At 43.7% G+C, this 13,635-nt stretch overlaps 2 protein-coding genes across 2 annotated transcripts in view; one reads left to right on the top strand and one right to left on the bottom strand.

The window, feature by feature from the left end:
• The first annotated feature begins 3,953 nt into the window (after positions 1 to 3,953).
• Positions 3,954 to 6,029, top strand: chac1 (ChaC, cation transport regulator homolog 1 (E. coli)). Its single transcript, XM_056295081.1, has 3 exons — positions 3,954 to 4,592; positions 4,746 to 4,781; positions 4,911 to 6,029. Exons 1-3 carry the CDS (start codon positions 4,422 to 4,424, stop codon positions 5,313 to 5,315), a joined length of 612 nt encoding a protein of 203 aa, XP_056151056.1. The 5' UTR covers positions 3,954 to 4,421; the 3' UTR covers positions 5,316 to 6,029.
• A 1,259-nt stretch (positions 6,030 to 7,288) lies between these two features.
• ino80 (INO80 complex ATPase subunit) overlaps positions 7,289 to 13,635 on the bottom strand; it is a 75,994-nt gene continuing 69,647 nt past the window's right edge. The window contains exon 37 of the mRNA XM_056294451.1: positions 7,289 to 8,935. Coding sequence (XP_056150426.1) covers positions 8,727 to 8,935 — 209 coding nt within the window. The 3' untranslated portion in view covers positions 7,289 to 8,726. The remainder of the gene's footprint in view (positions 8,936 to 13,635) is intronic.

Here is a 13,635-nt window from a genome sequence, read left to right as displayed (position 1 = left end):
TGAGTGAAGCGTGGTCCTCTTCCTTTACATGTCCACTTCCCTCTGATGTTGGAAGAGGCAACGTTGATGACTAAGGCAGCGTTTGGAGGCTCTGTGTTTGATTGCAAAAAGCAATCCGGGTGTCTGTGCAATGTATCAAATGAGCACACACCCTGCCACAGTCGACTCCCTCTCATCAGCAGCAGTCAACACGCGGCAGACAATCTGGATGGCTCATACATATCCTGTTAGTCTCTCCTCCCATGCATCCTCAGCGGAGAGATTGTGTGTGCGAGACAAAAAAAAGAAAAAAAAAGATTGCACTGACAGCAGTACAGATTTGTAAAAAAGGGGGCTTCTAAGGGGCCGGGTTTGAAAATAAAGTACGCGTTATCTTAACTACTTCTTATCTTGTAAAACCCTTCAAGTCTCAAGTCTGCAAGCACAGTGGCGCTTGCCGTTTCTTTCCGCCACGATCGTTCAAATGCATACGTCGTACATGCTCACGTTCACCACAAGTGCGAGCCTCATACACATGCCGAGGCCCTGCTCTTTGGCCCCTAGGTCTCCATAGCATGGCCAAGCATTTTCATTGTGTTATAATCACAGCATCCTGTTTGTGACCCAGTGACATCAGTTCCTGTTTCCTCTCTGATTAAAAAATGCAGAACATGCCGGCGAAGGCCAACTGTTTTTCTCACGCATCTCTCTGTGCAATCTGCACTTGTTCACACAGATGACTTGGGGTTTTCAGGAAATCACCTCAAAACAAGTGAGAGGGCAGACAAACGCCCTAATCAACACTATTTATGCTGTAGGGGAAATGGGAAAATCTGTGAATTGATGTCATGACTTTAGGATCAGGAAGCAGGATCGAGTTCCAATCTCTCCCCGTCGCTATCCAGCGCAGGCGTTATGAGAACTGCTCCCAATACGATGGCCTTCTCCTCAGGAATATGCAGAAAACAAAGGCTGACGGGGGAGAACGACACACTCCAACATGTACGTTTTAACACATGAAATATAAGGGCATAAATTTAAACATGGCCTCATGTCACTGCCCTATAGATTTCTCTCAGAGCTGAAAATCACAGATTTATTCATTTATTTATTTACTTTTGCTATGACAGACCAATTTGGTTCTTCCTTTTGCATACTTTGATTTGAAAAATGTGAATGGGGACTGTATTCCATAATACATGCAGAGTGTAGTTGGAGTGTGATGATGCACGGTGCATTTATCCATTTTTTTCCAGTGCTGGATCCAATGCCATCCGCTTGGAGTCATCTTATTAATTAACACTAGGTGTCAGTAAGAAGCCCACTTACAGCAAGTAACTGTAACGCTGTACACTATTACAGTAGACTCCAGAACAAAGGCATGAAGACTGCCAAGTTCAGCACAGAGTTCTCTCTCACACCAGCTAATCAGACAATAGTTTACAATGAGCTATCACCACCTAACATACAAACATTTGACCACATGGGCAAATTTCCTTTTGATTTGCATGATCCTGAATTCAACAATCAATAAAAGTTAATGGAACACGCTCTTTATTTGGTTAAAGGACTCCAGCCGCTAGGACAAGATGGCAAAAGTTGACGAAGAGGCGAAACATTTTTCTCAAGAGCAACAGATCTGGATGTGCATAATGTCAGTCTATTATGCAGGGTCAGCAAAATTCTTTAGGATCTCCTTTTAGATACCCCGCCCCACTGCCCCAACCACTCACCACTGATGTAGGAAGAAATGTTTAGCTCGAATCTAAAAACAAACAACACCACTCTCTGGAGTAGGAGCGTCATATGTCATCTGTCCTTGAACGTTAACCAGGCTGGTATTTTTATCGCTTGAGACAACAAAAACAGAACGCAAAAGGACAAGCTGCCTAAAGCACAGGTTATGAGCATACTAAAGTCTGGATTTTATGTTTAACTGGCTTGATGGCAGCTTGGAATAGGTAAACTGGTATGAAATGGGATGAGTGAAGAACACGGCACATCCACATAGTAATGCTCTAATCTACTTTATCGCTGTTTGTCTCGGTGTAGCTCAGCGAATCCCTCCGGTAGCCCACACATACGTAGGTAGCAGGCTTGGGGAGTAGACAGCCCCATCCATCCTATGATGCCATGAAAAAGCGTGGCATCATAGGATGGAAGCTTGCACATATAGCACAGGGGCACCAAAAGGGATGGATTGTGGAGTGGTTTACACTGCTAAAGAGCTGATACAGTTGTCTTGGATCTTATCAAGACAGATAATGCTGCTATTTATAGATAATCTATGTACTGAGCACAGATGAGTCTCTGCTATTACACCGGATCCTCCAGGAGCATGGGACATTTTTGAACACTTGATCAGGTTCTCTTGTCAGGTTGTCTCTTGCTGTGTTCAATGCACGTGACATTTTCTGTGGTCGTGTCAGTGGTTGGGGTTGGAGGAGCAGGGGAAACAGACAATCTCTCTTCTTCCATTTTTGAGAGCGAGTGGCAATTCTAACATGGCTCTTACTTGACTAATTACACTAAGATATAAGGAGCTATGGTATCCTAACTGATTGTGGTGGGATAATTATATTGGATTTAATTGGCAGTCAAGATGTTTCAGCTAACAATCATGCCATTTTTAGTGGCACAGTGAAGGGTTTTCCACTGCCGAGTTCAAGTTTGAAGTTATTAAATGTTATATGAGTGAGAAGCACATTCCTTTTGTGTTGTAGCAATGCCACATGGGTATGGGAAGTAAGTAAAAAAGTTGGATTTCTGCAGGGGCAACCTCTGAATGTTTTCAGCAGGGTGTCTGTGGGTAAGGTAGAGGTGAGTAGGGAGACTTACCTACCGAGGGGGTCATGGGTTTAGGTCCGTGTTCATGTGTCAGTAAGCACCCGGCCTGTTGGAATGTCATTGAGGAAGTAACTTAAACATTTATACTTCATTCTGCATTGTTCAATAGCCCTACCTGAATAAGTGTGCTCTGAATAATCTACAAAGATCATCGTTACACCAAACAAGAAACATTCATGCGATTTCATTATCATTATTATCTTGTGAGCTAACATCCCCCTTATTAATATACATTTCGAGGAAATCGCCCTGAAGGAATTTCAATTTTAGGAAAGTTTTGGAGAAACATCTTCTTCCATAAACAGCTCACATACAGGCTGAATGTAGCAGAAATGAAGAGTGGGACAAGAAGGCCAACTGAGGATGTCCTGTTAATGGCATGACCTGCTGGCCTTGATCATACTGCTAGATCTTTGATTTAGGGGTGTAGATCACCACAGTCACGAGTCTAGTGCTAATGTAAACATCTATGTAGGATGCTCGGGTTTAAGTCCTGTCTCTGGTCTTAGACTATTATAGTAATCTATAATCTATAATAATCTATTATAGCAATGTAGGATGCTCGGGTTTAAATCCTGTCTCTGTGCTAGACTATTATAGATTACTCTCATCCCCCAAAACACGTGTCAGTATTTTGTTGATTTTAAATGTGTTAATGTAAATGTCGTTTCTATCTCATCCATTTCCTTTTTCTAAGACATATAGAGAGATAAGTTCCATTACAGCTATCATTGTTAAAGGGCAACTTTCCCCCATCTGATGCAATGTCCCTGTTCGTTGCTGCTTGATAACGCTTTGAATTCGAAACGCAGTGGTAAATTGCATCAGCCGGCGGTTGGGAAAAAAAACATTGGAAATATAGTCATAGAAGGAGCAACAGAGTTGACCAATCGAACCTTGATACTGTTGGAATGACTGTTGGCCCGCCAATCCCTTTGTGATAAAGGTTGCTACGTCGACTAAAAATTTAAGCCAATCCCACGACTCGCCTGGCTCGGAGAGGCGCTCTATTTGGCGCATCAGAATATGATTCGATGAAACGTTGAGACTACCCCCCTCACTACAATCTGATTGGGTAAAATCTGTGCCTTCGACCCGCCTCTCTGTATATATAAATACAACGACTGGCTACGTCTGTTATCGAAGAAACGATTTATAGTTCAGTTCAAGCCGCCCTGGGCTATTTGTAAATACGGGCTATTTGTAAATAAAAGCGAGCGAACGACTCCTAGATATATATACGCTTGTTTTGTATACGCACTGTCAGCGGCTGGCTGAACAGTTTTCGAGGTTTTGGGTTTTTTTGGGGGGTCAGAAAAGCCCAGGAGGCTACCATGGATTTTTAAGGCAGATATGCGGCAACACTAAAGCATCGGCATGCATTGCACAAGGCAACATAAACAGCGAAACTCCATCTTCACAACTGCCAAGCAGTTGGGCTCAAATACCGTCCGCGGTATACCGGCGAGCCAACCTGTGCCTCTCCTCCTCGATCGAAGGAAGCTAACGCTAACCACCTAGTCGGCTACCAAATTCGGCTAACCTAATTCCTTTCAAATTGATCCATCGACTCATCTGAATACTATCTACCAAGAATGAAGCCTCAAGACATCGTGGCCGGGAAGACCAGTCTCTGGATCTTCGGGTACGGGTCATTGGTGTGGAAACCTGACTTCAAATACAAGAGGAGCAAGGTCGGTTATATCCGCGGCTACAAGAGGCGTTTCTGGCATGGGGACAACTTCCATCGCGGGAACGATGAGTTGGTAAGACTATACATTTTAATCGATTTCGCCAGAGCTGGGTGATGTAGCCACCCATCCCAGTACCACACCCATGATGTGTTGGAAGTGCTTGGTTATGATTGCATCAGGCTTCACCGATGGCGTGACCCGCATCTCTTCTCTCCTCCCTTGCAGCCCGGAAGAGTGGTGACGCTGATTGAAGCTGATGACGTAAGTGGAAAGCACTGATTACCAGTCTACAGCCATGACGAGATGAACGTCTTAATTCTCAAAAGAATGATCGATTAAACCTGAGTGACGAAGGTGGCTAATATTTCTCTCTCTTTTTCCTCCATGCAGGCGACTACTTGGGGTGTTGCTTTCGAGGTGACAGGCTCTCAGATAGAGGAATCTCTGAAGTACCTCAACGTGCGCGAGGGAGTCCGTGGCGGCTACAAAACCAAAGCTGTGGACTTCTTTCCTGAAGGGAAGAACCAAGTTCCAGTGCAGGCCTTGTTGTACATCGCCACCCCTGACAACCCCTTGTACCTGGGGCCAGCTAGTCCAGAGAAGATAGGCGCCCAGATTGCCATATGCCGAGGGAAGACGGGCCACAACCTTGAGTACCTTCTCCGGCTGGCGGAGTTCATGAGGAGGAGTTGTCCACATGTGGACGACCCCCACCTCTTCTCTATTGAGGCAGCAGCCCTGGCCATTCTGCCCTACCTAGTAGCCCGTAACCTTTCGTTCACTACCCTGAATTAGATCTTATACACACTACATACAGAGGCTTTTCATCTCATGCCTGTGATCAAGTTGAAGTCCTGATATACTTGTGTTAAGTATTAGTGAGACCTGTTGCTGCAGAAACCCATCCACTCTTATCATAAGCCATTAAATGCGACTGAAGTAACACAAAAGGGAAGCGTGGGAAACTTATTTTTTTTAATTTATTTATTATTCTTAACACGAGCATGATTCCATGTAAATTTTGATTGTAAAACCCAGATGTCAGTTTCAGTCCTCCGAAGTTGTCTCAATTTTATTAACCTTTGTCAGTTAATATTTCACTTGTACAAATTGATGGTGCGTATTAACTACTTTAATTTTCACAATACCAGTTCTTTCCATTACTTGAATACAAATGTAAAAGTAATAACAGCTCATCTATTCACACTTGCTGACAATTTTTTCTTTTATTAGTGTTATTATTAATAGACCTTTGTTTTAAAAGGTTTACTGTTTGGTATTGTTTCCACCCAATGTAACAACTGAACCTAATAAAAAGTCAAAAGAAGTGGTGTTTGCATCCAACTCTGTGAGATATTTAGCCCAATATAAGTTCTCCAATGGCCAATGTATCAACTGAACCCAATTAAAAAGTCAAAAGAAGTGGTGTTTGCATCCAACTCTGTTAGATATTTAGCCCAATATAAGTTCTCCAATGTATCAACTGAACCCAATAAAAAGTCAAAAGAAGTGGTGTTTGCATCCAACTCTGTGAGATATTTAGCCCAATATAAGTTCTCCAATGGCGATACCATTCTGTCATGACGGAGGGTTTTATGGCCTTGGCCTCATTCCAATGAAAGGAATTGACAAATGTACTGTCAATCCTTTTTTTAAGGTGTTCACCAATCACCATTAGTGTCAAACATGTCAGCATCCTTCCATGGTGACAGATTTCATTTAGTGGAAAGCACATGGTCTGAAACCTGCTGGGTGTGCATGTGTGTACAGTACATACCATCCATGAGTTACCAAGTTGTTATGATCCAGGCACAGTCACTGGATTGGCCAAACACATGCTCGAAAACGACAAACAAACACGTGTTAACTCAAGCGTATATGCGCATAGCAAATTTGGCTGCCATACATGGCCTGACACACACACACACACACACACAAGGCACTCCCAAACATTGGCTGGAGCAGTTTGTTCCTTGGCTGTGACTCAAGTCGGTGTATCTACAGTAGGTGCACATGCTTATGTAACCTTCCCCCCCAGGAACAACCCCAGACCTGGAAGTCCTGTTTACATTCTGCTCTGTGGACAAGTCAAAACGCACCAGGAAGAACTTGCTGGAGCACTTACAGCCCCTTATGTAAATCCATATGAAATGCAAGTTATTTGAAATATGTCTTCATTTAACTGAAGCAATAATCAAGTGAGTTTTAGAATATACGCTTAGCTTTTTAGAGAAGTTTGTGTAGTCACACGGTGGTTCAAATTACTGTCACCTCAAAGATGATTTGGACGTGTCATTCAGGTCTGAGGGCCGAAAGATGTCCTAAAACGTCTTTGACACTATTTTTATTCAGAATTTGCTTATGGTCTGTGCAAGTCCAGGTTTAGATTTGACTTAAAATGGTAAGGTGCAATATTACATACAGGTTATATAATTTGTAATGGAGTCATCCACTTGAAAGATCAAGCCAAGATCAAGTTAGTATTGTTATTTGCATTTAGGCTATGCCAGTCAAGTTCCTCAAACTTATTTCCTGTAAATGGGTACCGAAACTTCTCCGAAGCAATCAGAGCCTTCAAACAAACTATATGAGAAATAACACTGCTACTCCTCCACTGCAGGTTATTTTGCCTAAACTGTTGTTTTATAGGCTTAAAAAGACATCCAGGAAGCTATCAAAGACTGACCATTGATGCTTATTTGTTGCAAAATTTGAAATAAATAAATAAAACACCAACTTAAAATAATAAACAAAGACTGATTTCAGGCTCTTTATTTTCAACTGGCTTTTCCTGTTAGTAAAATGGCAGGTGTTTTTCATATGTACATGTGATCTATAAAAATAGACAAGCAAACAAGGGGAAAAGACAAGCGAAGATGCTTCTCTCAATATTATGTACATCAATATAGAACATCAAATTTAGGCTATACCACAAAACAAACTCATGACAGATGTAGTGCTCAACAAAGGACATCAACTTAAGCCTTTTCTAAAAAATAACATCAAAGGGAACCGCAGACCGCTCATCAGAAATATTATTTTAATTTTTTGAAAAATAAAATAGCTTTCATTACAATTTACAATATATGTGAATTTCACAAAGGTCACGAATCGCCCCCTTTTAACTAAACCCATGTAATGTATACATTAGACATTCTTAAGTTTGAGTCAGCTATTAATTTACTGTTCTGCCGCATAGCGTTATCATGTAGTGCCCCTGAATATGGAACAGGATATTTCAACTTTCCAAATGTTTCATTCTATTTGTCCAGCAGGCAAAAAATTGACAGCACTGCTGCATTTTATTCCCCATCGCATTTCAATTGAACTGATTTAATGATTTAAATTTTTTTTCCTAAATATTCAAATTTGTAATACTGACATTGGTACTCACGTTTTTCATTATAAAAATAAGAGCTATATGGTACAAAAGCTGTATGTGTTACATGGGTTCACATTTTGTTCAGAAATACAAGGTCACCGAGCAGTATCTGTGGAGGAGTTAATCTACGTGTGTAAGAACTGAAAACACTACAGATGAAACAGATTAACGGAAGACATGGCTCAGTGCATGTGACAGAGACTCCTCAGATCACTCCTATGATGAGCAAAAGGTTTTCAAAGCCCTTTATGCATAATAATGTTCCTTTAAGTCTGATGAAATGCCACAACTGTCTAGGATATCAGCGATCCCATGTGTCACAAATGCAGCAAAAAGAAAAAAGACAGTTCTCTCTCTCCAAAAAAAAAAAAAGGAAAAAAAAAAGCTCTTGGGATACTCTTGCCACAATACAACTGAAAATACTTAAGAGAAATTCTCCTGACAATGCAGGCTCATGAAAATAAGACGGATGCAACATGGGCTAGGAGGGATGGCGATGTATTGTACCTATGAATGATTGTGTGTTGTCTGTGCAGACGGTCCTTTCAGTCGCTGGGCTTGCTGCTACAAGATGGGCGTCCAGGTGCTGCGCTTCAGCTACTGTTAATACAGGCCCCCATTTTAATTGGTTCAGGAGCACAGCATCCATGTGGTCACAGTGAGTGATGGTCAGTTTTATGTGAATGCATGCAGAGAGAAAGAGAGAGAGAGAGAGAGAGAGAGAGAGAGAGAGAGAGAGAGAGAGAGAGAGAGAGAGAGAGAGAGAGAGAGAGAGAGAGAGAGAGAGAGAGAGAGAGAGAGAGAGAGCATCCCACGAGCTCACACTATCGAGCCCCTGGACCACTTGGGCCCTTCCCCTTCCTGGCTGAACTGTGGCTGCTGTGGTGGTGGCTGTGGGCTGGCTGTTTGTGGGGGCTGGGGGTGCCTGTGCCCCCTTTGGCCTGGGGGGAGGAGCTGCTGGTCGGGCTGAATGCTGGACTGGTGCCAGACCGACCCAGAGACGGCTGCAGGGTGCTGGCTGCAGGGAGACCTGCTGGAAGGGGATGGATGTGGAGACGTTAGATGAACTCATGTACATTTACTAAAGAAGATAGCTGTAAAAACAGAGCATCTGTGTGTGTGTGCTCTGAGCACCGTGGAAAAACAACAAATTGAGTGACTTCACTCTTTCATTCACTGATTCATCCATTACCTACACAACTTAATCAAATTTAGGGCTATGTAAGTGCTGGAGGCTATCCCAGCAGGCATTAAGCAGAACGCTGGACAGTTCACAAGTGCATCACAGGGCCCACACACAATCATTCACACTCCTTTTAATGCCCATGGGAAATTTATTTTCTGAATAACCCAATGTGCATGTCTTTGGACTGTTGATGGAAACCAGAACACCCAGAAGAAACCCAGAATACGTTATGTGAACATGAAAAACTCCACACAGAAAAGCCAGGATTGAACCCAAAACCAAATTACTGTGAGGCAACAGTGATAACCGCTAACCACCATGCCGCTTTATACTGAGTGTCTTATGGTAAAATTAATAGCTGAATCACAAGAAAGGCCTTGGATTGACACAAATATCAGTTTTAAGTTAAATCTAGATGATACTGCTTCCTGAATAGAGCTGAACAATTAATTGAATTGAAACCAACATCGCAACATATTCATTCATCTTCAGCCACTTCTCTGGGGGCGGGTCGCAGTGGCAACAAGCTAAGTAGGGTACTCCGGACATCCCTCTCTCCAGCAACGCCCTTCAGCTCCTCCTGGGGGATCCCAAGGCGTTCCCAGGCCAGATTGGACATGTAGTCCCTCCAACGAGTTCTGGGTCTACCCCTGGGTCTCCTCCCAGTTTGCCGTGCCCGGTAAACCTCCAAAGGAAGGTGCCCCGGAGGCATCCTAATCAGATGCCTGAACCACCTCAACTGGCTCCTTTCGATGCGAAGGAGCAGCGGCTCTACTCCGAGCTCCCTCTGGATGTCCGAACTCCTCACCCTATCTCTAAGGCTGAGCTCAGACACCCTATGGAGGAAACTCATTTCAACCACTTGTATCCGCAATCTCACCCTTTCAGTCAGTACCCAAAGTTCATGACCATAGGTGAGGGTTGGAGCGAAGATTGACTGGTAAATTGAGAGCTTTGCCTTCTGGCTCAGCTCCCTCTTCACCAAAACAGTCCGGTACAACGTCCGCATTACTGCTGATGCTGCACCAATCCGCCTGTCAATCTCCCACTCCATCCTACCTTTACTCGTGAACAAGACCCCGAGGTACTTGAACTCCTTCACTTGAGGCAACAACTCATCCCAAACCCGGAGGGAGCAATCTACCATTTTCTGGTAGAGAACCATGGCCTCAGACTTGGAGGGGCTGACTCTTATTCCAGCCATTTCACACTCAGCTGCAAACCGCCCCAGTGCGCGCAGGAGGTCGCATTCTGATGAAGCCAACAAAACCACATCATCTGCAAAGAGCAGCGATGCAATTCTGAGGTTTCCAAAATGGATACACACTCCTCACCTTGGCTACGCCTTGAGATCCTGTCCATGAATATTACAAACAGAATCAGAGACAAGGGACAACCTTGGTGGAGTCTCACTTTGGTTATACAAGGACTGGATGGCTTGTAGCAACTGCCCCGGTACCCCATACTCCCGCAGTACCCCCCACAGAGTGCCCCGGGGTACATGGTCGTAAGCCTTCTCCAAGTCCACAAAACCCATGAAGACTGGCTAGTCAAACTTCCCTCAGAACTTCTGCAAGGGTAAAGTGACTGCTACGCTACCTGGACGCCCCGTGGATGTAGTTCTTAACGTCCAGCTGTGTTTTGTTTCTCTTTCTCTGTATTTTTTTTTAATCTTATTGGGAAGCCTATTCGAGGCTATCTGGTATGTTTGGGATGCTAACAATTAAGTTTTCTTCTCGGAACGGCAGAGGACTACAAAAACTGAAAAAGGTCAAATAAGTAATGAGTAGGTTAAAATCTATGCATTCGGATGTCATCTTCCTTCAGGAAACTCATCTGTTGTGTGGCCAGGAGGCAAAAATTAGGAGGAGGTGGCAGGGCAGTTTGTACTTAGCACCCTTTACCTCTCACAAGAGGTGTTCTGACTTTAATTCATAAATCAACACCATTTCATGTGACAAGGGTAATAGTCCATGGGCCAGACGATATTTCGGTACACTCAAGGTGGCAAAACTTACTCATAATTTTTGAAAGGATCCATGTCTGTAGATGATATTTTGGTATGATAACCGTTCCTGAGTGGCAGCTGTATCACAGTTATCAGCTCATGAAGTTAACCACCCGCTAAACTAAATTGCATTTTAGACGCTGGTGCATATCCTGGTTTAGCCTCATGGTCAGGACATTTTTCAATGTTCTATAATATTGTCTTTGGTATCATTTTAAAGGGGACCTTCTTAGCTTTCATTCAAGCCCTGTTGTGGATATTTCTCACAAATATAGAGGTCACTTGAGCTCTTCAACCCGTCAATAACACACATCTTTCTGCAATTTTCGCCTAAACTATATACTTTCTTTTAGCCCTGTGGCATCTAGGAATATCAGGGACACAAAACACAAAAACTGGAATACTCACAGGACTGTAAAGATTCAGGAAATGTATAATATACCCATACTATTTCATTGTGTGAGGTGATTGTGAGCCTTAAATGAGAACTAGACCAAAGCCAGTTAGGTCACAAACTGGTCTCTATACATTTGTTTAAATACACAATCAAAATACATGATAAAAAGGAATACCATAGTGAGGTAATGAACTATTTTAATATTTTAAACAACATTGACATTTACATATGCTTAGTCAATGATACATGTAATCCCATATCATTAGTGGGTATATGTAATGGTAATGGGTAGGGTAATGGGTATATGTGAATATGGTTACATTATTGTTATCAAGCTCTGGGTAACCAAGTCCAGAATCAACATCCTGTGCATCAATAGACTACTACCACAGTAATACCATCAGAATCATCACACTGTCATTCATCAAACTGCTCGTTTCTCTCATCATCTGACTCCCCAAGTTCAAAGTCCAGTTCTGGACCATCCTGCTGTTTTTGGTTACTGCAGGTCTGTAACCTGCACATGTCTGTGCATGGAAGTCCATTTGACAGGCACATGCAGCTTGGCATTTTGCATGAATGCACACACTTGCATGTTAGCATTTCCAAGACCACATCTGGTGCAGGTGGGGAGCGCATCCAGTAAATGGCCAGCTTGCCTTCATCGTCTGTCCATCCATACTCAGTAGGGCTGCAGACAGCACTTCCATATTGCTGCCTGATAGTTGGCTCGTTGAACATGTATAAAGAGACAGTCTCTACATGGTGGCAGCTGGCTGGACTCAACCTCTCCCCTTTTGGTGCAGAAGAGCTGGTAACGCAGTTTGTTCACCTCAGCAGTGCTGCTATTAGCAACATACATCCGACAGGTGAACTGCTCAATTTTCTGGAACAGCTCATCACTCACATTCCATGTCTGTCCCAGTTGACTAAAAGTCTCTTGGCAGGAAGTGTGCTTTCTCACTATCTTCAGGGCATTCAGCTTCCCTCGACCAGCGAATGCACTGACAGTGTCGCAGCCTGTGAAGGCATGTAAGCCAATTAGGCTGTCACAGATGCTGTCTCCAAGTGAACTTGCCAGTTTGGTGATGTCGACAAACCGTGTGCGGTTCTGAGTCCCACACTTCTGGTAGATGGGACAGGTGATGTCCTTCTGGAAGCCAAGACAAAGCACCATGACATCAGTGTCCTCAGCTGTGATGATAACTGACTTTGAGCCCGCATTTGCTGCATGCAATGCATGCAGGAGCAGACGGGTGTCAGCTTCTTCATGTGTGGAGTGCAGTTCTGCTGCTTCCTCACACCCATCTTCTGTCAACTTGTAGCAGGTTTCCTCACAGGTCATGTACAACACCTTGCCATGCAGCATAGCTCTGTATCGTGGGAGTTTCCACTCTTCCACCAGAAACTTGATGAGACTGGTCTTGTTGGAGGAACTGCACAGAAATTTTCTCCACTGCTGGACGTGGTGTCCCCCTGCAAGATTCTTGTACTGGAGAGTGATGTCTCCACCCCGGTTCAGTCGTTCAGCATCTTTGATCGAAGTCTGGTGATAGACATCAAAAACAACATCAATCCTCCCACTCTGTGCTCCCTCATGGAGGACCTGGGTCAAGGCTGACTCTGCCACCTGTGCAAAGGTTTTGTTGTTGCCATTCATTTTTTGGACCAGGCTCATCCCATCAATGATGGAAGTAGATGGGATTGGGATGTCTTCTGCAGGAGATACATTCTTTTCAAGCTCTCTGGCAAGTGCAGCCTTTTTTGTTTTTCGTAAGGACCCATCAGCATTTGCCAGTGCCCATGGTAGTGGGCCCAATGGGTAGGCAAGGACATCCTTCAGATTCACCTTCCTGCTTTCAGCCACCAGAATCATGTGACTGAAAAGGTTTCTATCTGCCTTCAGAACCACATCCTGTGCTTTCTTTCCATGAGCTTGTTTTGTGCTGACATTGGAGAATGTTTTCAGACTTTGCTTGGTCATCTTGTCGTGGAATTTCACAGGTGGTGGGTCTGCATCTAACCTTGTTTGCTGAAATGCTTGGTAGGCCTCTTCTCCTTTCTCAAGAGCTCTCAAGAGATCTATGGTCACATCAGGTGGAGCCATGTTGCCAGTGGAGAGGCTAACCAAATCAATCTCAT

Source organism: Lampris incognitus, chromosome 15, assembly GCF_029633865.1.
Source record: "Lampris incognitus isolate fLamInc1 chromosome 15, fLamInc1.hap2, whole genome shotgun sequence".
Taxonomy (NCBI): Eukaryota; Metazoa; Chordata; class Actinopteri; order Lampriformes; family Lampridae; genus Lampris; species Lampris incognitus.
Note: the sequence above shows the minus strand (reverse complement) of the source record. Positions and strands in the feature narration are given on the sequence as shown.

Bases quoted from the DNA above. Each gene is read 5' to 3' on its own strand.
- chac1 (XM_056295081.1), top strand. From the start codon at position 4,422: ATGAAGCCTCAAGACATCGTGGCCGGGAAGACCAGTCTCTGGATCTTC. The intron at 4,593-4,745 runs GTAAGACTATAC...CCTCCCTTGCAG, and splicing joins ATCGCGGGAACGATGAGTTG to CCCGGAAGAGTGGTGACGCT. The intron at 4,782-4,910 runs GTAAGTGGAAAG...TCCTCCATGCAG, and splicing joins CGCTGATTGAAGCTGATGAC to GCGACTACTTGGGGTGTTGC.